The 27,675-nt window shown below is 45.9% G+C and overlaps 3 protein-coding genes across 3 annotated transcripts; all 3 read left to right on the top strand.

Annotated features, from left to right (window-relative positions):
* Nucleotides 1–5,858: 5,858 nt before the first annotated feature.
* Nucleotides 5,859–9,751, top strand: dlb (deltaB; the record flags this gene model as incomplete). Its single annotated transcript, XM_079738289.1, has 7 exons — nucleotides 5,859–5,906; nucleotides 6,016–6,255; nucleotides 6,369–6,426; nucleotides 6,546–6,803; nucleotides 7,731–8,092; nucleotides 8,240–8,456; nucleotides 8,988–9,751. 7 exons carry the CDS (start codon nucleotides 5,859–5,861, stop codon nucleotides 9,749–9,751), a joined length of 1,947 nt encoding a protein of 648 aa, XP_079594415.1.
* A 1,605-nt stretch (nucleotides 9,752–11,356) lies between these two features.
* ppp1r14aa (protein phosphatase 1, regulatory (inhibitor) subunit 14Aa) lies at nucleotides 11,357–15,910 on the top strand. Its single transcript, XM_079738306.1, has 4 exons — nucleotides 11,357–11,661; nucleotides 13,105–13,185; nucleotides 13,397–13,429; nucleotides 14,979–15,910. Exons 1-4 carry the CDS (start codon nucleotides 11,449–11,451, stop codon nucleotides 15,153–15,155), a joined length of 504 nt encoding a protein of 167 aa, XP_079594432.1. The 5' UTR covers nucleotides 11,357–11,448; the 3' UTR covers nucleotides 15,156–15,910.
* A 1,065-nt stretch (nucleotides 15,911–16,975) lies between these two features.
* Nucleotides 16,976–26,354, top strand: exoc3l2a (exocyst complex component 3-like 2a; the record flags this gene model as incomplete). The annotated part of the gene is made up of 13 exons (XM_079739046.1): nucleotides 16,976–17,068; nucleotides 18,728–19,319; nucleotides 20,275–20,492; nucleotides 21,225–21,978; nucleotides 22,103–22,217; nucleotides 22,309–22,419; nucleotides 22,526–22,626; nucleotides 22,951–23,061; nucleotides 23,309–23,444; nucleotides 23,537–23,659; nucleotides 23,753–23,908; nucleotides 25,026–25,147; nucleotides 26,021–26,354. Exons 2-13 carry the CDS (start codon nucleotides 18,754–18,756, stop codon nucleotides 26,352–26,354), a joined length of 2,847 nt encoding a protein of 948 aa, XP_079595172.1. The 5' UTR covers nucleotides 16,976–17,068; nucleotides 18,728–18,753.
* Nucleotides 26,355–27,675: the final 1,321 nt, after the last annotated feature.

The following is a 27,675-nucleotide window of genomic DNA, read 5'->3' as shown; positions in this document are numbered from 1 at the left end:
ATCACAATACATATATAACAATACATGGCAACAATTTCAACATCGAACTAAATAAACAAATATCTGTATTTAATTTGTCATATTTATTTTTGATAAATAAGGGAGCCTTACTACATTATGATAATATGGCAATATTCCAGTAAAGGTTGCTATTAGGGCTGAATGTTGAAACTAACGGAAAATGGTATTATACTCTGCATTAATATTTTTTTGTCTGGTTTTACAATGTATCTTATTTTTCTTCTTCTTTTAGTGTGTTTCACCTAATAAGGGCCGCTACTAATGTGAGCTCTGCTAACCAAAGAACATCATTTAAATGTAGCCACGGCATTTAATAAGAACTGCATTTGCCTAACACACTTCCAAGAAAGGTAGCTAGCAGCGTAATGCTCGTTATTAAACACACAGAGTCACACAAAGCCACACAAGCTTAACCTGAATGGTATTCTTCTCCTAATGCCTCAATGTGCTGGTTAAACAGCTGCCAGGGGCTGATGTATTCTATAGGTCGGTGTGTGGAGCGCGACGCCGCAGGAGGACTACAGTCTAGTGTGTGTGTGAATGAGTGTGTGTCTATGTGTGTGTATGTGTGTGTGTGTGTCTGTGTGAGTGTGTGTGTGTGTCTGAATGCATGTGTGTGTGTGTGTGTGTGTGCCGCGAATGCATGCGTGTGTGTGTTTGAGTGTGCATGCATGTAAATGTCTATGTGTGTATGCGTGTGTGTGTGTGTGTGTGTGTGTGTGTGTGTGTGTGAATGAGTGTGTGTCCATGTGTGTGTATGTGTGCGTGTGTGCCGCAAATGCATGCGTGTGTCTGTGTATGTGTGTGTGTGTGTGTGTGTGTGTGTATAGCTCCTCCATAGCTGGAGGCCAGGGTCAGAATGGGTGCTTGGTTGGGGGTCCAGGGCCCCTGAACAGGCAGCTGTATTCACAACTTGAGCCTTGAAGCCCTCACCTTTAGAGAGCTCTCCTGGCTGGGGTCTAAAGCCCTTCTCAAATACTACATTATACACTTGATTTACTCTGGACACCACAAAGTACCATCCTGTAAGTTAATCAGCCATTTGGACTGTGGATCTCTTAAAAATAAAAAAACGGTACATTAATTATTTTGCTTAATATAGTAATGAGGGACTTTTTAAAAACATGCCCTGTACTTTTTCAGACTTAGCATTCTGAGGACGAGGATCACCTCAGACCCCCCACCTCAGTCAGTCGAACGCATCGCACACCTTCTGTTAACATTCTTGGGGTCAAAATAATAAGATCAGCTACATTGTTGTACACAATAGCCTGTGAATATCCTTAAGTTGACAAGTCGTATCACATTCTTAGGTCTACCATTTGTCTTCTTGTTTTGATTTACATATTCTTTTGAATTTAAGATTAATATTATCAGCACATTTCAGCACATTTCCTTTCCTTTCCATTCCTTTACCACAATGTGTTGGAAAGGTTCTATTAGCTTTTCTACACCTAGTTCTCACATTTCTTATTTGTGCTCAACAAACCAGCTTACTAAACTAAAGATCTCTTTGCCTATAGCTCCAATGTATGTAATAGGAAACGGAAGTCTCTTGAACGGATAGAGCTTTGTCTTCATCACACCCTTAGACCAACCAATGTCGGTTTGCCATTACATCCCAGAATAGATAAATCGTGCATTGCTCCGTGGTCACAACTGAGAAAGAAAAGAGAGGGAACAGACGTGTGCGCAATTAGAGAAGCTCGGAGAAAAGAGGAGAGAAAAATCTATCCATCGATCTGTCCTCCTGCAAGTGTCTGTTATCCCCCCCCCCCCCCCCTGCACCCACCATGCACCCACCCCACCCACCCCACCCACCCCACCCACCCCACCCACTCTTTCTATTGCACCAATTTGACCCTCGCGCCCTGCTCCTATTCTTTTCTCTTCTCGCCCCCACCTGTTCTCCTTTCCTTCGGTTACACCCCCCCACCCTTCCCCACCCACCCTTTCATGTCCCATCTGCCAGAGGGGCCGCAGGAGGGGAGAGAGGCTGGAGAAGGGGGAGAGAGAGAGAGAGAGAGAGAGAGAGAGAGAGAGAGAGAGAGAGAGAGAAAGAGAGAGAGGGAGAGGCAAGGTGGATTAGATTATTATCGTGCATCTGTGTGTGTCGCACCACAATGTGTGAATGAGTCAGTCTACATTCGCTGATAGAAGAAGGAACAGGGAGACTATAGGGAGGTCTTTTGAAATGGACCTCCCTATAGCGTCTTACCGCAAAGATTCACAAAATGCATGTGAATGCGCATGCGTATACACATTGTAAGTCACACAACATAATATACACTGATATATTTTTGCTGATTCCCTCCCTACTATGGTTACCGCCTTAAAACCTCTTCACTTTTGGGTCAAACACTGATATACCATTGCAGCATGAATACATACACACACACACACACACACACACACACACACACACACACACACACACACACACACATACACACACACACACACACATACACACACTCACACATACATATACATACAAATACACATACAAACAAACACCACCAACTATTTGGCACTCATTTGGTGTGTTACATCGGCACATATAAATGCGCCGAAAGAAATGTGTCTCGAGGGAAATTATCAGCAGAACCTATATGGTGTAATTTACATATGCGGACGACATCCCGCTTTCAATAAATCACTCTTAGGCATCACCCACACACCAACACATTCTACACCCAGTCAAATAGCATGCATATATTTGCGCCTGTGCATAAGCCTCACACATACACACATACACAAACACACACAACCACACACACACACACACACAGCCACTGCATCATTATGGCCTACCAGACACTTGTCTTTGTCCCAAAGGCAGACAGCAGGCAGGGGTTGAAGTAGTGTCCACAACAGCCTGACTTCTCCCCTGAGGACCCCTCCCCTACCCACACACACAAACACACACACACACACACACACACACACACACACACACTGAGCTCCCCCAGTGTCCCCGAGGGAGCCCAGGTCTTTCGAGCCAGGGTCCTATAGGGCCGGCGGGGCCCGGTAGAGGCAGATGCTGACCCCTTCGGAAGCAGGAGCTCCTTGGTTAGGTGCGGGGCATGACATGGCTCTTCTTTGGTTCCCATGCCCTTTAGTGTGTTTGTGTCACACGCACACTCACACGCACACACACACACACGCGCACACACACACACGCAAACACACATACGCGCGCTTACACACACTGTCCCCTGGGTAGGATGCAGATGACACGGGTGAGCGAGGGTGTACTGTCCATCTGGTTGGGGGACACACAATGGTCCGCAGATAGCCACCTCATCTGTGCCGATAGCCACCTGATTGACCCCGCCCCCCCCCATCAGCCACAACATATCTCAAGCCAGCTGATGTTACGTAACAAGTTGTATTATTCGTAGATATGTGTATTCTTGGAGTTCGTATATGTTTTTTTACCTGGTAAGTGTCATTATTTTATGCCATTGATTTCGAAATCGAACATGATATCACTTAAATTTGTTTAATTCGAAACAGCTTCTGTGTAAGGTGCTGCTTTCAGGGTTTTTTTCTTGGCTTTGTTTGTTTCTAAAGAACCCTTTCTGTTGTTATCACATTGTTATCATAATTTTATCAGCTTTGTTTGAATAAATATTACTATCTGTCAAATATATGTTTGTAGACACAATTAATTACTTACTTTTCCAGTAGGTAAAGTTAATAGAATTTGTACTGGAAGCAAAAACGCAAACTGAGTGAGACCCTGCAAAATCAAAAGATTACTGATTGGTTTCCCTTAAACGGTAGGCTTTCTAAATGTCTAATATGGGCCATTTTGGTTTGTGAAGGTGCATACCATAATCATCTTTAATGGACTGTCCTAACAAAAGAAACAAACGATTTCCTTAAGATTTCCTTTTCCAGCCTACAACAAAGAAACTCCTCAACTTCTTCTTCAGCTACACAGCTCTCTTGCTGAACTGATTTATATTTTGTTTTTTGGTGGGGCTCGGAAAAGAGTGGAGCGTGCCAAGGATGTTCAGTCCAGGCACGCGTCCCCTCGTTAGCATATCAAAGGCCTGCTGCCGCCGGCCCCACCCCCCACGCGCCTTCCAAAAACACCCACACAACGAACGCGTGCCTTCGCAGCAGACACACAAATACAAAACCGTCCACGCTTTGACAAGAATGTTTGCCCAGCAAACCGGCCAATTATTATTATATTATTATTATTATTATTATTATTATTATTATTATTATTATTATTATTATAGGTAGGCCTACTACAAGGATAACCAACGATTCACCCGAATCATTTAGACCGATCTCCGTGTTTTCAGTTTAGACTATAAACCAACAAGCCACTAGCGCAAGCGTGTTTAATAACCCTGTGATTATTAGCCAAATTTTCAGTTTAAAAAAACCTGTTTCTTTCTAGATAACGTTCCAAACGTGGCTTTCGGCTATTTTAAGTGTGCGAGGCGGTGCTCGCCATGCTGTTGTTGTTGTTTTTTACATCCAACCCCAGATGGTGTTATAATATCGGGGCTACATTTTAATACATTGTGGCTGGTGACAGGTGCTGGGCATTAAAGCTGAACATAATTTAGCCCAAATCGATATGGCTTTGCTGAAGGCTCTCGGTATGAAGCCTGTTTGGGGGTAGACGGTTTGGGACAACAATAGCAGCACACGGTGGACCGTGTGCCGTTCATTATCATACAGCTGTTCGCATGGGCTCCGACACAAAGGCAACATGATATTCCAAACTTTTGCGCCCTGCCAATCTTCGCCGAGACCCTCCCCATCCCCCATCATCATCCCCCATCCTCCCCGGCCTGGTGAACGCAACAAAGGAGCCCAGAATATCCGAAGTGAACAATTAAAAGGTCGAATCCCTAACCTGCCCGCTTTTGTAACCCCGCACGCGTCTGAGCAATTAGAGTAGCCTATTTCACAAAGAATTGAAGGGCGGAAAAAACTTTGATCCTCTACTTCCTTCAAATGTATAGAAACTTTAGAAATAGATAAGAGGTGAAAGATTTACTTTAGTATAATAACTGCTGTATATACAATTTAATATACGTATAATGTATATCTTTAGTGCATGTGTATGTGTGTATATATTTATATAGTATATATATATATATATGTGTGTATATATATATATGATTTAAGGCAAATAACACCATAATTGGCCTAAAAAACGGTAGTTAAATGTAGTTATAGCCAGTTCGTAATGACTTAGTCTAATGTTTAGTAAACCTAACCTGTGGTATTTTATGAATTACTATGGCATATATAACTCTTGTAGGCTATACTGTGTATAATTCGTTTAAAAATGGCACTGTTTCTTTAGTAAAATACCTCTTCATGAATAGTTTATCAGCGCAGGATTCCCTGTTATCCCTATCTGGAAAACACGCACTCATTTGGACTTGGGGTATTTGGAATTTGAATAAATCTCAAATCTCGCTATAGTGAGCCTTGCTTTGCCAAATGTTATCACTTCTACGCCACCCCCCTCCCTCGGGCTCCCCATGGCCCCTCGGGCCCCACGCGGGTCCCTGGGGCTGCTGGGTCCCTCCTCAGCGCGCGTGACGCGCAGCATCAGCAGTATAAAAGGCTCCATTGTCATCCAGCAGCAGATTATAAACAAGGGAACCACGCACCGGGATATACCTCAGACGAACGCGTCCCGGGACCTCCACCGTATACATGAATCTACGTTCGTTTTTTATCGCGTTTTTTTCCGTTTTCGCTTCGTTTGACTCGCGCTTCTAATCGGATCCGTCGGATGTACGCTTTTCTGTTTTAACGATAAACGGTGAACGAAACTTTTTTGGGGTGGAAAAATGTCGAATCATCTAAGATACTTCGTGGCCTTGGCCTTAATGCAAGTGGTAAGTAGTCATAGCCTACTATAGTTTGGCTTCGGACAGAAACAAACACTGTCCCCCCACATCCTGAAACACAACCATCTCTGATCACAACTTTTATCATTGTGTGCAGGTGTTGTCCTCAGGCGTGTTTGAGCTGAAGATCCACTCGTTCCACACCGCGCACCGCATCTGCAGGCGACACAGGGACTGCCACATATTCTTCCGCATCTGCCTGAAGCACCCGGAGGACGTGATCTCCGCCGAGCCCCCTTGCACCTTCGGGACGGGACAGACCAACGTCATCCGCGCTGATCACACCTCCATCTCCAGCAGCGACCCCATTCGTGTGCCTTTTCATTTCAAGTGGCCGGTAAATGGACTTTATCATTTGTACACACATTTGGGCATGTCGTTTACAATAGATGGATTTAAGTTTGAGTTTGTTGAGACCGTTGTTAAATGTTAATTCCTCGCCTTTTTCAGGGGACATTTTCGCTCATCATTGAAGCCTGGAACGCTGAATCCCAAACGGAATACACAGGTGGGTCCTCATTCTTTCAAACGTCCTTTTAAAATTCACTGTTTATTTCATTTATACGCATGGTTAGTCATGCATAGGCTGTAGAACAAATGTTAAAAAAATATGATTTAACTTGACAGACAACCAGAACAACCTCGTGAGCCGCCTGGCCACCAGGAGGAGACTGGCCATCGGGGAGGACTGGTCCCAGGACGTCCACTTCGGGGAACAGAGCGAGCTGCGCTACTCCTACCACGTGTTCTGCGACGAGTACTACTTCGGAGAAGGCTGCGCCGAGTACTGCCGACCACGGGACGACACGCTGGGCCACTACACCTGCGACGAGGAGGGGAGCCGCATCTGTCTGGAGGGCTGGAAGGGAAACTACTGCTCTGAATGTAAGTTGAACCACCCGGGTTCCTCCACGGTTTGATCCGAACCCAAAAAGGGTGTCTGAAAACTTGCCTTCACAATAAATGTGTGTGTGTGTGTGTGTGTGTGTGTGTGTGTGTGTGTGTGTGTGTGTGTGTGTGTGTGTGTGTGTGTGTGTGTGTGTGGAGGGGGGGGGGGGGGGTGTTGACGAGTCTGTTGAGGTGTTGTGGTTGTGTGGGACGTTTGAGTGAAAGTGCTTTACGTCTTAGCTCATTGACTTTGGCCTGAGCCTATAGGGGAGCCTAGTTCCCTCATAAAGGGGGGCCCCTGTCGGGTTCTGTTGTCGCTGCTCCTCCAGAGAAGCCAGGGTTCCATCTGCCGTCCCCTCTCTGGAACAATAGAAGAAAGAGTAATGACCTAGGGGACGCTTTTCAAGGTGGCCCAGTGCGTGTGGAAGCGTCTGTCGATGTGTGTGTTTGTGTGTGTGTGTGTGTGTGTGTGTGTGTGTGTGTGTGTGTGTGTGTGTGTGTGTGTGTTTTGGGGGGGGCGAGCCCGCGTGCGCCTCCCTGTGTTGTAGGGAATGAGATGGAGAGAATATGCGTGCGCGCACGCACACTCGCATTATCATGATCAGTGTGTGGTAGTGAAATTGTCGTAAATATGTTCGTGTGTGTCTGCGTGTGTGTGTGTGTGTGTGCTTTGTCGTGTGTGTGTGCTTTGTCATGAGTGCGTGTGTGCAGGCGTGCGTGCGGTTTGGTTGGGGCGAGGGGGAGGGGGGTTGTGCCGACCAGCTGCCTTTCTTAATGCTTAACCAATAGTGAAGTCTGGAACCGAGTTGGGGTCAGGCTGGGGTGCTTTGTGCGTGTGTTTGTAAGATAGACGTATAGGAGGGCGTATCCATTGTAATAATATCCCCCCCCCCCCCCCCCCCCCCCCCCCCCTCCCCCATCCAGCCATCTGCTCGGCGGACTGCAGCGAGAAGCACGGCTACTGCGAGGCCCCTGGGGGCTGCAAGTGTCGCATGGGCTGGCAGGGCCCCTCCTGCACCGAGTGCGTACGCTACCCCGGCTGCCTGCACGGGACGTGTGGCCAGCCGTGGCAGTGTAATTGCCAGGAGGGATGGGGGGGACTCTTCTGCGACCAGGACCTCAACTACTGCACCAACCACAAGCCCTGCGCCAATGGCGCCACGTGCACCAACACGGGCCAGGGCAGCTACACGTGCACCTGCCGGCCAGGTTACGGAGGCACCAACTGCGAGCTGGAAACCAACGAGTGCGACAGCAACCCCTGCAAGAACGGAGGCAGCTGCAATGTAAGCGGGCGGAATTTGTTTGTCGAAGATACACGAAAAACAAAAGCTAGATCACTGCTGATAAAATAAACAACAACAAAAATTGAAGTGTTCTGTAAGCATGTTTTATTTTCCCTAACCCTGTACTCTCTTTCTGTCGTCCACTAGGACCTCGAGAACGACTATTCATGCACGTGTCCCCAAGGCTTCTACGGCAAGAACTGCGAGATTATAGCGATGACTTGCGCTGACGGTCCTTGCTTTAACGGCGGCACCTGCGTCGAGACGATGACGGGGGGATACACGTGCCGCTGCCCTCCCAGCTACACCGGCTCCAACTGCGAGAAGAAACTGGACCGCTGCAGCAACAACCCATGTCTTCACGGTAAGTAGCTGCAAAGGCTATTGCTGGTAATTGTTATTGAAACGTTGATGCTGAGGAAGGGAGATGCACCACTGGTGACCTCTGCTGGTATAAGTCATGAATAGCAGGTTAATTGCCGCATGTTATACTTTATGGTTTAATAAGAAGTATTATACGATAATAATGGAAAAATGTGGGAGGTAAGCTTACGCAGCAATATTGTTTGTACAGAATAACATTCTTAAATTGGTGATGGGAAATGTGATAATAGTTTAATAATTCATAATACATTTTATAAATCCTTTAATTTTGCTGTTTTCTGGCTCCCCTACTGGTGATAGGGAGGTGAACAGCTGTCTTTAGTACATATATTTGGCTCGTCTTGTACTGGTCTGTTAATGGTTTTTAGATGACTAATAACCTCTAGGACATTGTAATCAGTGAGAGCCTGCGGTAGAGCTGGACTTGAGTCATCAACACTCATCAGCCAAACACAGCGGGTGTCGGTCATCAACCTACGGGAGGTTAAACGCGTCTCTCTCCCCCCCCCAGGCGGCGAGTGTCTGGACCTCGGCCAGAGCGTGCTGTGCCGCTGCCAGGCCGGCTTCACCGGCGCCAACTGCCAGGTCAACATCGACGACTGCGCCGCCGTCCCGTGCCAGAACGCCGGCACCTGCCAGGACGGCGTGAACGACTACACCTGCTCGTGCACGCTGGGCTACACGGGCAAGAACTGCAGCGTGCGCTCGGACGCGTGCGGCGTGCGGCCCTGCATGAATGGGGGCACCTGCTTCACCCACTTCACGGGCCCCGTGTGCCAGTGCCCCGTGGGCTTCATGGGCCCCAGCTGCGAGTTCACCCTGCAGCCCGCACTCCGGCCCGCGCTGCGGCAGACGGAGCAGCCGTCGTCGGCCGCCGTCACCGCCTCGTGCGTCCTGGCGGCGTTGGCCGTGGCCCTGGTGGCGGGCATCGTGGTGCTGCGCCGGCGCTGGCGGTCGCGGGGGAGGAAGCAGCTGAGAGACAAGGCGGTGTACAACGACCTGGAGACGGTCAACGGCGTGGTCAGCGGCGGCGGGTGCGGCGGCGGCGGCGGCGAGAGGGAGGCCTTCCTGGGTCCCAACGGCCTGTTCAAGATCAGCAACAGCACGGCGAGACTCAGCCTGGCGCTCCACGCCGCCGACGGCAGGCCAGGGTACAGACCCAGCCACCCAGCGGAGGGAGGCCCGGGCCGGGGGGAGCGCCACTCACTGTCCCCCGGACAGGACTTCATGTGGAGGGACGAGGCCACGCTGGGCTCCGGGCCGGGGATGAGGTGAACGGGACTGGGGCTGGGACGGTGTGAGTGAGAGAGAGAGAGAGAGAGAGCGGGAGAGAGAAAGAGAGGGAGAGAGTCACGCAAGAGAAGATCTTTTTCTAGGGGGGGGGGGGAATCCATAGCACTTCTTTTCTCCTCTCTTCAGTAATGATGGAGGAGTAGGGGGACATATTTTGAGTCGGCCTTGGCTGCCTGTGTGTTCCGGAGATCACAGCGTTTAAACAAAAAGATAGAGAAAAAAAGATGAAAAAAAAACTTTTTTAATGACTTTTTTAATAATGAACTTGTATGATGAAGAAAAAGATTATTTGAGATGTATATAAGGGTGAGGGGAAAGCTCTTTCAAGTTTAAATGACCCAAAGAGACTTATAATAATAACTTTTTCTTAGGACCTATATATCACATATACCAAATACACAAATACTCGCAATACTCTGGTAATCCCTTGAAAACCCACCCAAAAACGTTGTCTTTATGAGGGTAGATATATATCCTTGATTTTTTCTTTGTCATTTGATCGTTTTTTTGTCACACAGAATCCTAAAATGATTACATAGTTTTTGTTGCATTTCAATCTTCCTTTGCCCATTTTTACCTTATCATTTGTGAGCACCATCATTTATATTATTTATTTATTTGAACGTTTATGTTTGTAAGTCCTTGCTCTGATGTAAAGAGATATTTATTTGAGGTCAATAACGCCCAGTGTTTGATTTCTCCACCTTGGCATCTGATATCCCAAAGATATTTAAAACTAAAAGGGATAATGAATGCTTAATTGGATTTCTCACATGTGTTGGTGTATTGATTGTCGTTATACTATGTTGTGCCATTTTAAGTTCATGCCAAAGTTTTGTTTCCCCAAACATTTTCACTCATACTTGATTTTTACATTTTGTATGTGGTTGTAATATGGAATAAAAATATGTTTTTAAAACAAGAAATTCCCTGCCTCAAATTAGTTGTTTTTATCCTTACATACAAACATAGGAGTACTTCAAACTTTCCGTCTATAATAAAGAATCACAAAGGGCATTGCACTCCATTAATATATTGATGTACACTGGACCCAACCCTTCAATAGCTATACATATGGCACAGTTATGGTTAGGGTCTGAAGTGAACACACATTTGTTATAAACAATGATTACACAAAATACCAATTAAAGGACAGCATTTGATTTGTAAACAGCCCAACTCTCCACAAGTCTATCGCGATTTTGTTGGCCTGATGCGAACTAACTTTTTACGATTAACTACTAACTATGAACTCACGTGGTTGTCTCGTCGTGTCCTCGCTAACAACAAAGGTGACTAGTGACAATTTGACGCGGTCTTCTCCTTAGCGTAGAGCCAACCTTATTAAACTACTTCAAATGAAGGATTTCACAATATGATTTGTACGCCACAGCAAAAAAAAACAAAACAGTTCCATCCTAGTGACTAAATTAATATTTGTACTTGTCGGCAACATTAACTAAACGAGGCGTCATCACAGGAGCCGCCCATCATCTCGGGTCCACTTTTGCGATGTCAGTCCTAGCCTATTGTAACCTCCCAGCCGTCTTCTTTCATCACGCTCACTCACACACGCCCGTACGCACTCACACACGCACACGCACAAATACAAACACTCACACACACACAAACACACACTGCTTCCTTCCTCCACAGATCTGTATCCAGTCAGACGAGAGATGGCTAGAGACTTGGTGGGACGTGCCGCGGCCGAAGTAGATGAAAAAGTGAATTCATCAGAACCCGATTTGGATGACTTTCCAGACCGCAGTGGTCACCTCCAGAAGAGACAGGCTCGGGTGACGGTGAAGTACAACAGGAAGGAGCTGCAGAGGCGGCTGGACGTGGAGAAGTGGATCGACGAGTCCATGGACAAGCTCTACTTTGGCAAAGTGAGTTTTATCGACTAACAACGTCAACATAGTATCTACTGTTGATTTGAGAGTTGCAACATATGCCATCACGACTTCGACTTGTACTTGTTATGGTTCATGTCGTTATCCTATACGTAACAACTTTGAGAGAGAAAATTGTAATTCCCTTTAAAAAACTTATACACTTATACATATACGCAATAAACACACAGCTGTGTGTACATTGCGTATATGTATATTGCGTATATTGCGTATATAGCTGTGTGTACACACAGCTGTTTGTACATTGCGCAATGATCAAATACAGTACATCTGGGCAGTAGCCTACACCATTCTGGGCTTTGCTTATATGTCTGGCCAGGTTTAGGCAAACAGAGTGTGAGATGAAGTAACAACCCCTATTAGCCATGATGTCCCGTGCACTGTTTATTGACACCTGATGGCCATCGAGCACGGCTTGAAGATGATGGATAAAGGCGTCCAGTTCTCCTTAAAAGGCAAAGCATCACTTGGGGAAACCTAATCTAGGTCTACTGTCGCAGGAAAGGGGGGGCGAGTGTCCTCACTGCCTTACAAGGGTAGTGTTTAGGCCCTGAACCTGAATGAGGAAACTGTGTTGGAGAGAAAATTATTGATGTCCCTTGAGGAGGCACGAACCAGGAAATGCTGAATTTCTCAATGTGGGTGCTTGGGAAAAACATGAAGATTTGGGACATAATTTCAGGCGGGTTTTGGTCCTACGTTCCGCTTTTGGTTGTAGGAAAAACAAAGCTAGGGCAGCAAGTAGGGATTGGTGCATTTGTTTTACATTATAAAACAGGTATTTGCATAGCACAGTGGAAAAAAAGGCATTTCACCAGGGCAGCGCACTCTTGTTGCAACAGGTGTTTGGTGCGTCAATATAAATCACTGCCATCAAGCCACCAATCTGGGCCTGTGGGAGACTCTGTTCTGTGAATAGTTGAATGAAAGGGGACTCAAACGCCCTGAACCTAAAGACAGAGTCATCTCATCGAATGCAATCAAATCTAGTGATGTTGCAGTCGGGTTCTCCTATTAAAATGTCCATAACGTGTCCTAGTTCTAGAGTTTCCTGGTGCTATATAGCAAGGAGGAAGACTGCTTTAACCGGGACGGACACCAGTCTAATCCCAGTAACAAAGTGTTGAGTGATGGACGGGGGTTAGCGTGCCAGTCCAGTGGGTTGATACAAAGGCTGTTTGTTCACTGTGAGCAGTGGTACACTATAACATCCACATTGTTTCTGTCCCTGTGTCGGCCGGCCTTGAGCTCTGAGAAAAGATAGTCGATATACGAAATGGTTGGACTCAGAGCAAAAATATGTTGTTTAATAAGCATTGTTTTTCAACTGACTCTGTTGCCAAAATGCGTGTGTGTGTGTGTATGTGTGTGTGTGTGTGTGTGTGTGTGTGTGTGTGTGTGTGTGTGGACGTGTAAAAGGAGGTGGACATGCCAGAGGAGGTGAACATAGATGAACTGATAGTATTGCCCAATGATGAAGAGAGAGTAAAAAAGTTGCAGGTAAGGTCACCCAGGAGATATGTAAAAAAAAAACATAAGAAATAGATAATACATATCATTATCAACAATGGATCATACATAATATAGTCATATAGATGAAAAAAAAAACACATTTGTATTCTATTTTGCTTTGGTTTATAAGAATGTGCATGTCTATCCAGCAAATATCAATGTATTTGTTTCAATGGTTGACATTTCTCCATCAAAACAGGATCTACTTCAGAACTGCACAAACAACACCAAGGTATGTCCACCCTCATTCACAGACCTGGTCCCAAGTCATGAGGTCAAGCATGTTTCATGTTTACCTTGTCTGTCTCTTTGCCTCTGACATGTTATATACATTATGCACACATGACATAATCCAGAGCCTAAACTCAAGTGTAGAACAGCAGTGCCGGACACCCCTCGCCACGGTCGGTCTGAATGTCTTGACAGACACCGTTTGTGTTCACCCCCTCTCTCTCTTTCTGTAGCTTCACCCCCAGAACAATACGTCTCTTTTGAACCAAGCGGGGTAGGTTGCATGCTGTGTGGTACAAGTTCAGTAAACACAGCGCCGCCAGCTGAGATGGAGACCAGAGATTGTGGGAACAGATTTTGGGTGTTGTGAAAAAGCTGACGAGGTCCTTGGGGAGGTGGGTCCTCTTGATGATTTGAAAGTGACAAAATGGGGGTTTCTGTAAACAGTCCCATTCGTATACAACGTGTCTCTTCAGGGTGGTACACGCATAAGCAATAAGCAAAAGGCCTGCAACTAACAAAGAGTCGCAAGCAGTTAAAAGAAGATTGGATGACAGTCTTTTATTTAGGTGTCGCTTGATAGACCAAGTGGGTGGTGCTTTCTGTTATCACAAAGGTCCAAACAAGGTCTTAGAAACCAGCACTGATTTGCATCTACCCAAATCAAACAGCCGCTACAGGAAGTCTACGCTCTACACTGCTTGGTGTTTATGTTGGAGAATGCTGTGATTTCTTGATGCGGTTCAAAGCAGTAAGAAACATTTTTTTTTTGTTTTTTACAAACTCAAGGGTGTCTTTGGATTGTTAAATGTTTAGGCCTTCTAGCCTTCTTTCTGTGTGGGAACTATGTGTACTATGTGTTAGTTTGAAGGAGGAGCCCTTTATCTGACCATAGCTTTTAATAGGCCCACTGGTCCATGGATGTCGGTTGACAATCCATTGAATGTTCAAGAAATGGATTGTCAAAATCCTGCAAATCCTGTTAGCCATGTAGGGTCTTGTATTTTCCATGTGTTGATACCGTAGCCAAAAATGGTTGGTTAACAATTTATTTCCTATCTACAGTTGGCCTACAGTAGATAGTGTTTTGAATACTAATAGTCTTGTTCTGTGCTTTCATTTTTCAATCACAGAAGGCACATTTGCTATTTTATGAAAGGTTAATTGAGGAAAAGGTAAACAAACACTAATCCTTGTTTTTGATTTTGGTGGCCATCTTACAATCCTAAATGTCTGGTTCGGGAATCTCAAACAGCACTTAAATATTGATTATAATTGCCAAAAATATATGGTCCCATATTATTGCATTTAACTCCAATCATAACTCAGTAAACCAAACAAAAAGATAGAAAGGTTTCTTCATCTGTTATCTAGGATTCATCTGAATTAATCATTTTGGGTTAGCAACATGCTGATAATTAAAGTTACCTTCCAACCTCACCTCTCTCTCTCTCTCTCTCTCTCTCTCTCTCTCTCTCTCTCTCTCTCTCTCTCTCTCACTTTCTCTCACTCTCTTACACTCTGGATAACCAACTGGGCATGTGACAAAGGACTTCATCCAGGAGTTGGTGGGCAAGCTGGAGGGCCTCCAGAAGCAGAACGACCTTCAGAGTGAGGGCATCGAACACCCGGTCATCTCCAACAGCCACTACCGCCACGAGCCCTACCACTTCGGCAACATGCACCAGCAGAACCAGCATAGCCGAAGCCACAACCAGACCCTCTGAACTCGGACGCCTTGCCCACACTGACGTGGCCGTCTGTGGCTGTCGTGTGAATCGATAATGTTAGGCTGAGTGGGGCAGCCATCAGGATTGTTAACCCTTTTGGAAAAGGTCACGGAAATCCACAACTGAAGGAGCACTGTGTGAGATGATGCTGGTCTATCTGTTTAGAAGGGAAGGCAACGCCTCAGTTCAGCTTGCCATAAATGTTTATGCCTTTTTCAGGGGAATAAACAGAATTATTCTATCCTAAGTTATTACACTATTGTTATCATGGCTATAACTCTTGGCTTGTGAACTTGTAGTTGTGAATGTCCATATACAAAAAAAATATATATACTAAAATGAAAAAAAAAACGAATATTTGCAACATATTCTACTGACATGTTCTGTTCTATATCTTACACATTGCCCCAGACAACCTTAACCTTGTTAAAGCTGAACTAAACTATAAAAAGTCTTTGGAATGCAATAATGTAACTTAACACTCAAGGAATATAGACAAATGTGACAGCAGGAGCACCATTAACGACATTGAAGTAGAACAGCATTCATATGTCTTATGTTAAGCTTATAAACACTTTGGATATGTGATAGCTTGTTTGACAAACTTAAACGAGTTCTGGTCAATTACCGGAATATGAACGAATGTTGCACTGTTTGAATAACCTTTTTATTGGAACCTCATTCACTCATTGACCAACCGTCAAAGAGGTGTGTTGTACACGTAAATCCTTCTAGCAATAATAAAATATGGAAACCCCTTTTACTGGCTGCTGTTGTCCATACCACAATTAAATCAACCCCGGGGAATTAGAGGAATGTGCCTCGGGCAAAAGAGCTGAATAACAGGAATGCCGTTTTACTTGTTGGCTCCTGCTATTCGCTGGATTGTACACTAGAGAGCACAAGTTGACAGGGAAACTGGAAATGTGTCGGAGAAACGCTCGTAGACTTGAGATTCAGGAAAGCACTGTGTAGCACTCTGTAGCACACAATTATGGCGTATTAACACATCTGCTGTATTCAGTTAAAATAGATCAGAAACAAATATAAATAATATATATGAATAAAAAAAGATTAAAGCTGAAAAGCTGATGAAAAGGAGTGAAAAAGACAAGACTAAATATATTGATTTTGGTGATAAAATGGGTGACATCTTCTTGAATTGCTATCTTGAGCATCTATACATTCAGCATGTGTGTCTCTTGTATGGGTTTTTGATGTGTGGTGACTGCTTATTTTAGCTGAGTTTCTGTATGGAGCTCAAGGTCCCGGACAACTTGTCCCCAACATGAGGAAGCTAGTCAACACACACACACACACACACACACACACACACACACACACACACACACACACACACACACACACACACACACACACACACACACACACACACACACACACACACACACACACATGCACAAGCGCACCAATGTACGCAGAATAAATGACAGGCGATCGGGAAATGCAAACTGTAATCTCATCCTTCAACTTCATCCTCAGTTGCCATGCAGTTGTCACCTTCACACTCAGTGGTTAGAGCAGTCTCTGGGGCTGGATAAGAGGAGGTGGGGGTGGGTCAGAGATGGGATGGGATGGGATGGGGGGGGGGGGCACTTCCTGAGGAAAAACCATCACCCTCCACCACAATAGAGGCCGTCTCTCTCTCTCTCTCTCTCTCTCTCTCTCTCTCTCTCTCTCTCTCTCTCTCTCTCTCTCTCTCTCTCTCTCTCTCTCCCTCTCTCTCTCTCATGGGCCACCGAGTCTACTTACGGCCACACTCGCACACTTTTTTTTAGTCTCTCAAACAATACACACACGCACACACAGTGGAGACCCAGTGGAGGCTTATACATGCAGCTCTCTCCAGGATGAGATTGCACTGAAACTCTGCACGACCGTCACACCAGGTAAGCAGCATCCAGCAGGTCCTACAGACGCTTCTTCTTCATATTGAATGCTTCACTGTGGTCATGGGAGTCCGGGGAATCCTGTAGTGACGGCTGGGGTTGGGATTGAGTCGAGGCGTAGATTTGTTTCTGCTTAGAGATACAAGGCTCGCCATGATCTTGAATGATCAGATGATGCGGACGTGTTCTGTGTAGGTATTGCCGATGTATGTATTTCTTACGTCAGGGTTGTTATTTTCAGTGCGCCAAAGACGTTCCCCTTATCCCCTGTGTGAAAGCTTATGATTATGGATAGATATGATAACTTTATGTCTTATCGTGAATTTATTAGATGGGCATTTCAAATTTGAAGCCATTAAGCAGCTTTAATAATACTACTTTTGTAGCACAAGTACAGCTAAAAAAACATAGTAAGTGATGAAGCTTTAACTAGTGTTTGGTATGCATGGAGAGATTTCATTATACTGGTCATAATACAAAGTGTCTAAACAATGGCTAAGTCTGGGGATTCAGAGCCTTCTTGATATATCTGATACCATAGGTAAAACAACAAGTTTGGCTGAGATGAGAGCACTTTTTTTTCAACATTGTTTTGGTTACTTAAAGATACATGGTTACTGTATTGGATTAATAAAGAAGACAGTTTCTGGATAGTGCAAAAATGCAGACAAACGAAGCAATTGCCTGAGTAGATTTCAAATTTATATAGTCGTACCAATTGCTGGCCCCCTTAAAGTTCAAATTAAATATATACGTTTTAAAAGAGATATAATGGTCTTTACCCACAATATGCACCTCTTAGCACTTATGTCTGTGCTATATAATACAATTAATTTCCACAAAACAAAATGAATTTGAGGTTGCATAAAAATAATACAATAATTTATTTAAAAAAAGATATATATAGATTTAAAAATACCCAGATTTCTGTTTATTTATTTGAGCTGAGATTTTCTCCAATCATTATACAGGTGTATTGTTATTACTTTGCAGCTGTAATATTAATCAAGTGTTTTTCCATCTGAATTGATATCCTCTTCCATAATTACTTTATAATCATCGAAAGCCAGAACTTCCTGTTAAAGCAGAAAATCTTGGAATGCAATGTTCACGGTGTCACAGTGAAGTAAAAGAAAAGATTTAGAAATCCGGTGATTTTAATAATATTCAATAACACACATATCTTCATCAATTAATTTAATAAATACGTTTTCAAAGGTTGTCTAAAGGTGTGCCATATTAATATTGAAAAGCTTTGACCTATTGTTTTATTATTTGTCTGAATATAATCCAAAATATAAAAAATATTTATTCTCCTGTCACTCAAGTGTACTACATTTTAAGCCAGTCAAAAAGTTTATTCGGCATCAAAAGATATTGTCAATATGAGTTTGTCCAACACGTGTATTTTGTCAAGGAAAATACACAGCCATTCTCTAAATTCAATAATATTTAGAATTCATATTTCCTGAGTATTTGGCAAGCAGTGTTATGAAACCGACCTGAAAGGATGTTGCGAAAATGAATTTATTTGGAGCTTTGATTTAATCATATACAGTTTTTCAAATGTATTTAATGTCATATGTAGTCATAAGTAGTTTGTGTCATATGAAGTAAAAACTGAGGTGCTAATTCCGTCACAATCATTTTTTCTTTCAGTTTGTTGAAACCAGAAAAAGTGTGACATGCCCATTCTAAAGAAGCTCCCGGGCAGATCCAAGAGCTGCCACGAGTTCCCCAGGAGCAACGGGGAGCTGATCCTGCCCCGACTGGACCTGGACCTCAAGGACCTGAATGACCTGAACCACCTCCAGGACCTCCAGGAGATGAAGGACCTCAACCCCTTCCATGAGGTGGACCTTTTGGAGGACGAGAGGAACGACGGGGACGACCCGGGCCTCATTATGGCCGAGGTCAGGGGATACCGCCAGCAGCAGCAGCAGCAGCAGCAGCAGCATCATCGGACGTCACGGGACGGCGAGGTGGAGGAGAACGAGGTGAACGCGGAGAGACACGGGGCGGGGAACGCCAAGGGAAGACCCCTGCGCGGGACGCTGGAGCGGATCTGCGGTGTGTCACCCCTCAAGACCCTGGGGAAGCTGGGCAAGGGGCTACGCATCTCCGGCCGCAGTGTTTGGGGCGGCGGGGGCACGGCCCAGCGCAGCCCTGCGGGCGCCACCACACCCACACCGGAGAAGGAGAAAAGGAAAGGACTACGCAGAAGCTCAGAGGAAATCATGACGCTTCTCCGGTGAGCAGGGGAAGCTGCAGAGGCGCCAATAGAGGGGTTTTGACCTCGCTTGTGACATGATAGCAAGAATAGCATTGAATAAGTGGTTCTGCTATTAATAACTTTATGAATTAAGATAAAAATACTCTACAGATCAACAATTCATCATCCTCTCTAAGGTGTATCAACCAATGATGCAATGGGTAGTTGCATCTTGAAGCTGAACCAACTGCGCTCAATTATTTTCTCAAGATAAGAACTTTGTAAATTCACTCAAAGCCATTTGAAAAACAAATCCAAAGGGGGAACATTATTTTCTAGCTCTCATAGTGTTTCCAGATGCTAGAGGTTCCTTGGAGAATAACAAACAAAGTGCACAAATAGTATCAACAGAAATAAGACAGTTGATCCCAGATGAGAGGTTCCAGAAGGTTTCAGAAAATAAACGATGGTCAGGGTCAAGTAACACAGATTTACTCATACCACCACATAGTCCTGCTACTACCTTAAGAGTAACTTAATGACCCGGTCACAAACCTGTTGATCTCAGGAACTGCTCTTGTTTGTCAGGTCTATTTTGTGAACTTGCGCCGCTCCGTGAATGGAGCTATTTTTAGCCGAGACATTGTCCTCATTCCCAACGGCAGCAAAGTTTTGTACATGTGCAAATATGTAGCATTCCTTTTCTGGGTGATGCTCAACTATACTTTAACACGCACGCACGCACACACACACACACACACACACACACACACACACACACACACACACACACACACACACACACACACACACACAGACACACTTACACACATACACTCACACATACACACATACACACACACACACACACAGGGAAATTTACTTTTCAAGTCAGACAACAATATTTACTGGTATTAGGATAGGACACCAGTTGCACCAGTGTAGTTGAACCATTTGGTGGGAGGGTTGTTAATGGAGGCCTTCTGGTGATCAGTTTCACAGGCAGGCGGAGGGAGATGCGCAGGGAGAGCCTGCCCTGTGGCGATCTGAGCATGGATCATGAGGCAGAGGCTCGCCGGCGATCCTCCTTCCTCAGGATGGTCAGCCTGGGTAAGCTGAAGCGGGAATCCATGTCTGACCGGGGCTCCCTGGAGACCGAGGAGGAGGAGGAAGAGGAGGAGCAGGTCGTCAAACCAAGGGAGCCGCTCTCAGGTAAGATCCGCGCATTGGACACCTCAAAGTGTGTGAGAAATGGCTGTGATGTTGGGCCTTTGCCTGCCATGGCAATTCTTCAATGGCCAAACACATTGGTAACCTGAGGCGCAAGATGGTTTGTTACACCGAACCATCTGGGAAGTCATCCTTGGAAAGTGTTTGGAAAGTGGCAAGCAAGGGGCAATCCCAAAAAAATACTTGCCAGCTGATTGGATGAACCCTCTGTGTATCGCCGTCTAGCACGTTGATCACATGTAGTTCCTCATATGCTGATCGGTCCGATGCACTGTGGTTAGGCCACATGCGCATAACTTGGAGCCTGGTTAAATGGATTCTCGCCTGATGGTGATCTTGCCTTGCAAGATTAACACATTGGAGCTAGTTCTGTTAACCTGTACTTAGAGAGAACGTTGAATTTCCTGGCTATGTCCAGTTGGATTTCCTCTCAATCCTAGAGCGCTCTGCGATGAGTTTACAAGGTCGTCCGCTGAGTTGAATCATCAACCAACAGTGGGGTCAGGAAACCACTTCACTTCCTCCCACTGCAGGGCCCATCTTCCCTAGCTACAATCACCCAAGCTGCTGTTCATTGCTCTACCAGGACCCTGGCCATGGTTAGAAATGAGGTCACAGAACAACAAATTGTTAAACTTGCCCTCTTGCTTGCTCTTCCATTTTTTTTGTGTTTTCTTTGAGAAAGGATGCTGACTCTATCTTCTCCTCCCACAGTACTGGAGATCCTACAGTTGGTGAACAACCGGGACCTCCTCCAGGCCGACACACACATCCAGGAGCTGGAGCGAGAGTGTGAGCTGCTCTCTTTATTGCCCAACGCATCGAATCCTGCCCTCACGCCGAGCTTCCCCAGTACCCCTTCCAGCATAGGCTCCTCGACACCTTCCCTCCAGGATGACCTGCTCAGCTCCAACGCCACGCTGGACTCAGGCCGGCGCAAAGCCAAGGATGTGGAGCTCCTCTACGAGGCTCTGCAGAGGGAGATGTGGGACATAGTGCGCGAGTCCCTCCGCCAGCCCAGCGCGGGGCCCAACCTGTGCCTTGTGGTGCTGGTGATCCAGCAGGAGGAGCACGCCGATGCCTCCTGGGCCTTGAAAGAGGAAAAGCCTCCACGAGAGGGCTGTCCCCAGAACCCGAGCCAGCCCAGCCACCGGCCGCGGAGGTTGAAGCAGAAGTGGAGGCAGGCGGTGGCAGAGGCCACCGAATGGAGCCTGCCCAGCCAGATGGACACCAAGGCGGGCCAGCTCGCTCTCTACCTGGAGAGCCTGAGGAGTCGCATGGTGGACGACCTGGAAGCCGCCAGGAGGAACGCCGTGTCCATCTACCCCGAGGAGTTCTCCGCGTTCCAGGTGTACGTGGAGAGCTACCACCGGGCCGTGGCTAAGCGGCTGCGGATCATCACAGGCGGCCCGCTGCAGATCACAGACGTGTACTCATTGTTGGACTGGTTCTACAATATTTACAACAGGTACGTCCCACACTTTGTATGGTTCAATTTGAAAATATTAACACCCTTGAGTAGCCAAGGATACACAATGAAGGAACATGTAAAGGATGCAGGTATTTATGTTTAATGTATGTCTTGTCACCAGGGATGTCCTAGGCAATATTGGCGTTTCCGCACATATCAATTATTCCCATCTGGAGCCGATTTTGCCCCAGGACACAGTGGATCGGCTGGAACAAAACTGCCTCAATATTGTCAAGGTAAAAGAAATGCATTTTGATTATTATAGTTTTATTACTTTTTGTAAAGTAGGAAATACCCTTCATAATATAACATATTTATGACTTTCAGGATAAAGTCGAGAGAGAACTGATACAGGTTCTGGATGAAGAGGAGAGGCGATGGGCCCAGGCTCTGCACATAGAGGAGTTTCAGTCCAATCTTGCACGTTCTGTCATCCAGGTACAGCATTGTGTTATTCACAAAATGTGCTTTGGGATCTTAGGTCAGTTTCCAACTGTAAGTTTTCAATTGAAAAGCTTAATGTCTGCCTATTTATCTGGTTCAGAGACTTAAGGTTGACCTGGACAGATCCACAACTGTCAGCCAGTTTTTGGGCTCCAGAGTGGCACGTTGCAGCCTCATAGGACTCGCAGATTTCCTCTATAGGTGAGTACTGGCCTTTCTCAATACTTTATGGTTGACTAGCTTATACAGAATTGCTTTTGCAATCAGGTGTTTTTTTAAGTAGGTGACTCTTGATGAATTCCAACGTCCATAATTACCAAGTTAGACCAAACATGTGACAATATGATATTTTCACTTGGATCACCTAAAACAGCGAATGTCTAGCTGGCTTTCATAAAAAAAAAATGGCAGTGTAAGCCTGTTACCGTTGCTTTATATATCTTAATGTAGACCGTAACTATCCTTGTTGAGATAAATACGATTAGTATATGCTATGTGAACTCTTCAACACTTCCACGCGTCCAGTTTTCAGAGAAAGGTGGAGATGTTCCATGAGACCCAGGCCGAGTTTGGAGATAGAGGAGATGGATATGTTTCCAGAACAATAGCTCTGGTCAACTGCTGCCCTCCGCTCAGGTAAATTGGCAATAAACTGGGAGAGTGGGAAATAACATTCTATTGAACATCATCAAAATTGGTGGGACAGAAACGCATAGAGCCCCCTGAAATGTCCATTGTTCGATTTGGATTTCCAATTAGCCTACCTGTAAGTGTCTTTGAGAAGGGCACCTACCGCAGAGCTGTTTCTTTAAGATCGGTTACTGTGATCACTGTAAGCACTGTTGGTGAAAACATATCATCTGTATCCTGCGTGCCCCTCTAGGACCTTTGTGCAGCGCTGCAGGCAGTGTGACCCACAGGGAAGTGAGGAGATAGCACAGAGAGCTAACACGTCCCTGGACAGGATTGTCAACCAATCGGTGCGAGTTCTAACCGACAGACTGTTTGAGCACATTAGGGTGAGAAATGTGCACACTGTCTGAAACTAGTAACACGTCTTGATTCTTGATCAATTGTGGCTTTACATGTGGCGTTTTCTTGGTCTTTCCAGCCTTTCTTTGACAAGCTGGTGAAGAGAAAATGGCTGAACAACACTGTGGCCTTTGAGGCAATTGAAGCAAGTATCAAGCAGAACTTTAAAAAGTTCAGAAGGATGGACCCACCACCGTACCAGGTACAACTAAAGTTTGACCTGCATCACAGTTCCATCACACTGCTTCAGTGGTTGGGCTTTGCATGGTTTGATAATTAATTATTTCCATGACAGATCCTTGTGGGCGAGGTGCACAGACGAGTCATTGTGGAGTATGTCCGAGCCATACTGCGGGGAAGGGTCATCTGCACTTCCTCCAAGATGAGGAAGAGGATGGCTTTCCGGCTTCAGGATGAGGCCAAACAGCTCAAGGGACTATTCAAGGATCTGGTAAGCAGCACAGGTCTCAAGATTCAAGATTGTTTTGCCAAATGACCACATAAATGTCTCTCAGTTATATTAATGCTAACCGGAATAAGGAAAATGGATACATTTTTAAACAATGCTATTGGCAAATGGACTAGATGCTTCTCTCCATTTACCATCAACTAAGCACTTCTTTTTACCATTCCATTTACTTTCCATTCCCTTTTTAGGCAGCCCAAAAGGTCCTACAAGTCCTTTTTAATTGAGCCAATAGAGAGGCCAAGGACCTCAGAGTTTGGAACTGGGCATGCCTTTTCAGGAAATGATTATCCTGTACAAAATATTCCGGTGAAGCTTAATGCTAACAGTGCAGACCAGAAGTGACCTGGATGGCAGCGGCCGGTGACTCTGGATGCAGCCCGACCCTTGGGTTTTCCAGGTCACAAATAACTCAGACAGTGTTGATACAGGACAGCGCGCAGAAAAATGGCTGCCATCAGTGAGATGAAGATAGATGAAGTGGCATGACAATAGTCCACACCGTGTAAGGGAAAAAAAGTACAGAGGAGCTGGGCCTGCCAGCATGGCATTTGCCCCCTATGTGTGTGCGAGTTCAAACAAGTGTCCGTCACCTACCGGCTGACAACAGGAAGCCTCTGTGCTCAGAAGGAACTTCCTGTTCCCGTCAGCTGGCTGGCTTTGATGTGGCTCTCGGATGGCCTTGGGGGCCCCTTTTGCCCAAGAGCAGGACAACGTTTCAGTGCAAACGCAGGGGATGCGTTTTTAATGGCAGCCTCAAAAACAACAACATAGATATTTTTAGTGAATGCAGGCCAAAGGATTCCGACAAGCTCGGCACTTTGAGGAAAAAATACGTGGAAAAAAACACGTGCACGCTCTTCACGTCTCTCGGAGGGAAATTATCTTTGCCCTGCAATCCGTTGTAGTCCTGAATAACACATACATATTTGGTCATTCTGTGAGCTCCATATTGATCAAAACAACAAAAACGTTAGGTTAAGAATTCCCCTTGAATAACAATAGTCATCCCACTGTTATATTTTTGATATGGTACTGCTATACCTTTTGATAGGTACCATTGAAGTTTTAGATCAAGTTTTAAAGCTCTCTGTCGTCTTAGGAGTCGGGCTCATCCTGGTTGGACAGTCTCATCTGCCATCTGGCTGACATCATTCTCCTGGAAGACACCCCCTCTATTCAGATGGAAGTTGCCATGCTGGTGAAAGAGTTTCCAGATATACGGTAAGGCCTGAGCAATTTATTATCACTCATGAAACCACTTCCCCCCGCTAATGACTCAGGTGTCACTCATCCCATAAAAAGATTCCACTGTCGTCCCCATGGACCGCCATGTCGTGTGTAGAGCCGTACAATCACAGGGCTGCTTTTGGCCCTCGGCCTAAGGTGGGGAAATCGAAAGAGAATGTATGGTCTTTTTGTTGACACAATGGATCAAAACAAGGAAAAGACTCGCGGAAACATAACTACATTAACCTGGCTATTTCGGGCGACCGACAAGGGTCTGTTTTGAGAATAGAAGAGACTGAAGAGGCCCTCAAGGGGAGTCCCAGCCCCCTCTCCCCTCCTCTCCCCCCTCTCCAGAGGCTGTTTGTGTTACTGCTTGAAGCTCAGGTGACAGTTTTGGCAATTCTCCGCCGGGTGTGACGCATGACCCATGGTGCAGCAGACAGGAAGTGCAGGGGAGTTCCTATTCCTGCCACCCCCAGGGGAGACAGTCTGGTGCCACGGCTTGGAATCCAAGCAGGGGCTGGGGTAGGGAGGGAGGGAGGGGGGGGGGGGGGATGGATGATAAGAGCAATAAATAAGGACTTCTGTTCGCTGGGGCTGCCATCCTGGCCTGTACTCAGTGATGAAGCTGTCTGATAAGGATAGCCTTCCTCGTATGTACACTCTTAGCATCCGTACACAGATAAGGATGCATGGAGGAAGAGGATGCGTGGAAGATGAGAGTGATTGACAGAGTGATTGACGATGACAAGGAACTCCGAGCCTTGTACACATGGTGTATCAGGCACTCCGGTTGGCCATGAGAAAAGTTCCAACACGCACCCCTTCTCATCCCAGTCTTTTGTATCCCTCCCCCACCATCAACAGGAAGAGGCACGTGTCGACACTGCTGAACGTGCGGGGCATGATGCGGCAGGCGGAGCGCCAGGAGATCCTCAACGTGGTGAAGGACTTTGAGTGCAGCGCGGCGCTGATGTGCCGGGATCACGCCGTTTTCTCCGACATTCCCATCCCCTCCGAGGTGCACTGCCTCAGCCTGGGCCTCCTCCGCCTTGCCATGAGCGTCGCCAACTGGCTGTCGGAGCGCCGGCACGGGTCCGCCCGCCGCCAGCAGGCCGGCGGCAAGACGGCAGCCAACCATGGCCACGAACAGTCGCGGCAAGGCGATGAGGGCGCTGCCGGGGTGCACAGAGAGGACTAAGAAGGGAGGGAACGGCTGCGAGTGTTGGGTTTGACGCTTGGGACTCTCCCGGGGAGGGCAGGGGGTCGTAGATTCAAAAAACAAAAACGATAGAGCAATCACAAATTCATACACTGTGAATGTTTGTGACGATTTGTATCAAGCACCTTGTAAAGGCGTTTGGCAACGCCAAAAGTATTGCAAGCAAAGCCGTTCCTAGAAAGCTGAATGAAGAAACTTGAGCTCAGGTACTTCTCTTAGTGTACATCATGCTTTCTCAGACCAAATGTCTCATCACCTTCAGAGGACTGCGGGTGTGAAAGAATACCGCAATTCGTCGAGATCATCTCTAGTACTCAAGTACGCATTTACAAAGAAGGAAGACAAGTCATATTTAACATTCATTTAAGCAGTTTCTCAAAACGAATGCCATGATAGGCCACCTTGCTAGCACCTGCCTGCATAGTTGCGATGTGGTAATGCCCTGTAGAAGTACATTTGGTTGTAACACGTATTCACACGGCCGGTCATCTAACACCTTAGTTGCTCTGTTATTGCTATGGATACTGCACAGAAAGCCACACTTTAGTAATTGGTATACCACTTATCTATGTAAGAATATATATATATATATATATATATATATAGAAATATAGAAATATTTGACAGTGCGTGTGTGTGTGTGAGAATGTTGTGTGTGTATGCGCATGTGTGTGCGTATGCATACGTGTGTGTGTGTGTGTGTGTGTGTGTGTGTGTGTGTGTGTGTGTTTGTGTGTGCATGGTATATGACCAGGAAATGTTTTGAACCCCAACTGTGAATAACATGGATCTTTTGATGGACATGTAATAAAAACCTATTGATTGGGTCGCCATAATCAATTTTGTACGTTTTTCTCACTCATTGTGTGTGACTGCTTTAACCGTTAATTTGCGTTTAGAATGGATACCTAGAGCTCCAAGTGTTGAAATTGTAGCATGACATCGTCAGGATGCTTTGAGAACACCTCATTGTACATCTAGTGTACTGTTCCTTCCTACTTTAGGTGACTTGGACGAAGGGAATGTCAAAGGGTATGTAAAAATACGCGGCAGCGGCCACTTTGACAAACGCCCCTTTGCGGCGGCGTGACACAGAAGCCGAGACATAGACACACATACTTCATGGCTTCTGTCCTACGCGTATTGTTCGGTGAAGCAGTGACCGCTGGGATTGAAAAAAGGGAGGCCCAAACATGGCTACTCCGAGACAACCTGCAACTGTACAGCTAGGAAGGGAAGCTGTTGGTGGAGGTGTGTGTGTGTGGGGGGGGGGGGGGGGGGGGGGGGGGGTAATGGAAGG

Source organism: Pollachius pollachius (assembly GCF_949987615.1).
Source record: "Pollachius pollachius genome assembly, chromosome: 6".
In the NCBI taxonomy this organism is placed as follows: domain Eukaryota; kingdom Metazoa; phylum Chordata; class Actinopteri; order Gadiformes; family Gadidae; genus Pollachius; species Pollachius pollachius.
This window is presented reverse-complemented; position numbering and strand designations above follow the sequence as displayed.

What these genes read in the sequence shown, in the direction of transcription:
- ppp1r14aa (XM_079738306.1), top strand. Translation starts at nt 11,449, where the DNA reads ATGGCTAGAGACTTGGTGGGACGTGCCGCGGCCGAAGTAGATGAAAAA. An exon ending in AGAGAGTAAAAAAGTTGCAG is followed by an intron (nt 13,186 to 13,396) that starts GTAAGGTCACCC and finishes CCATCAAAACAG; the next exon opens with GATCTACTTCAGAACTGCAC. An exon ending in ACTGCACAAACAACACCAAG is followed by an intron (nt 13,430 to 14,978) that starts GTATGTCCACCC and finishes CATGTGACAAAG; the next exon opens with GACTTCATCCAGGAGTTGGT.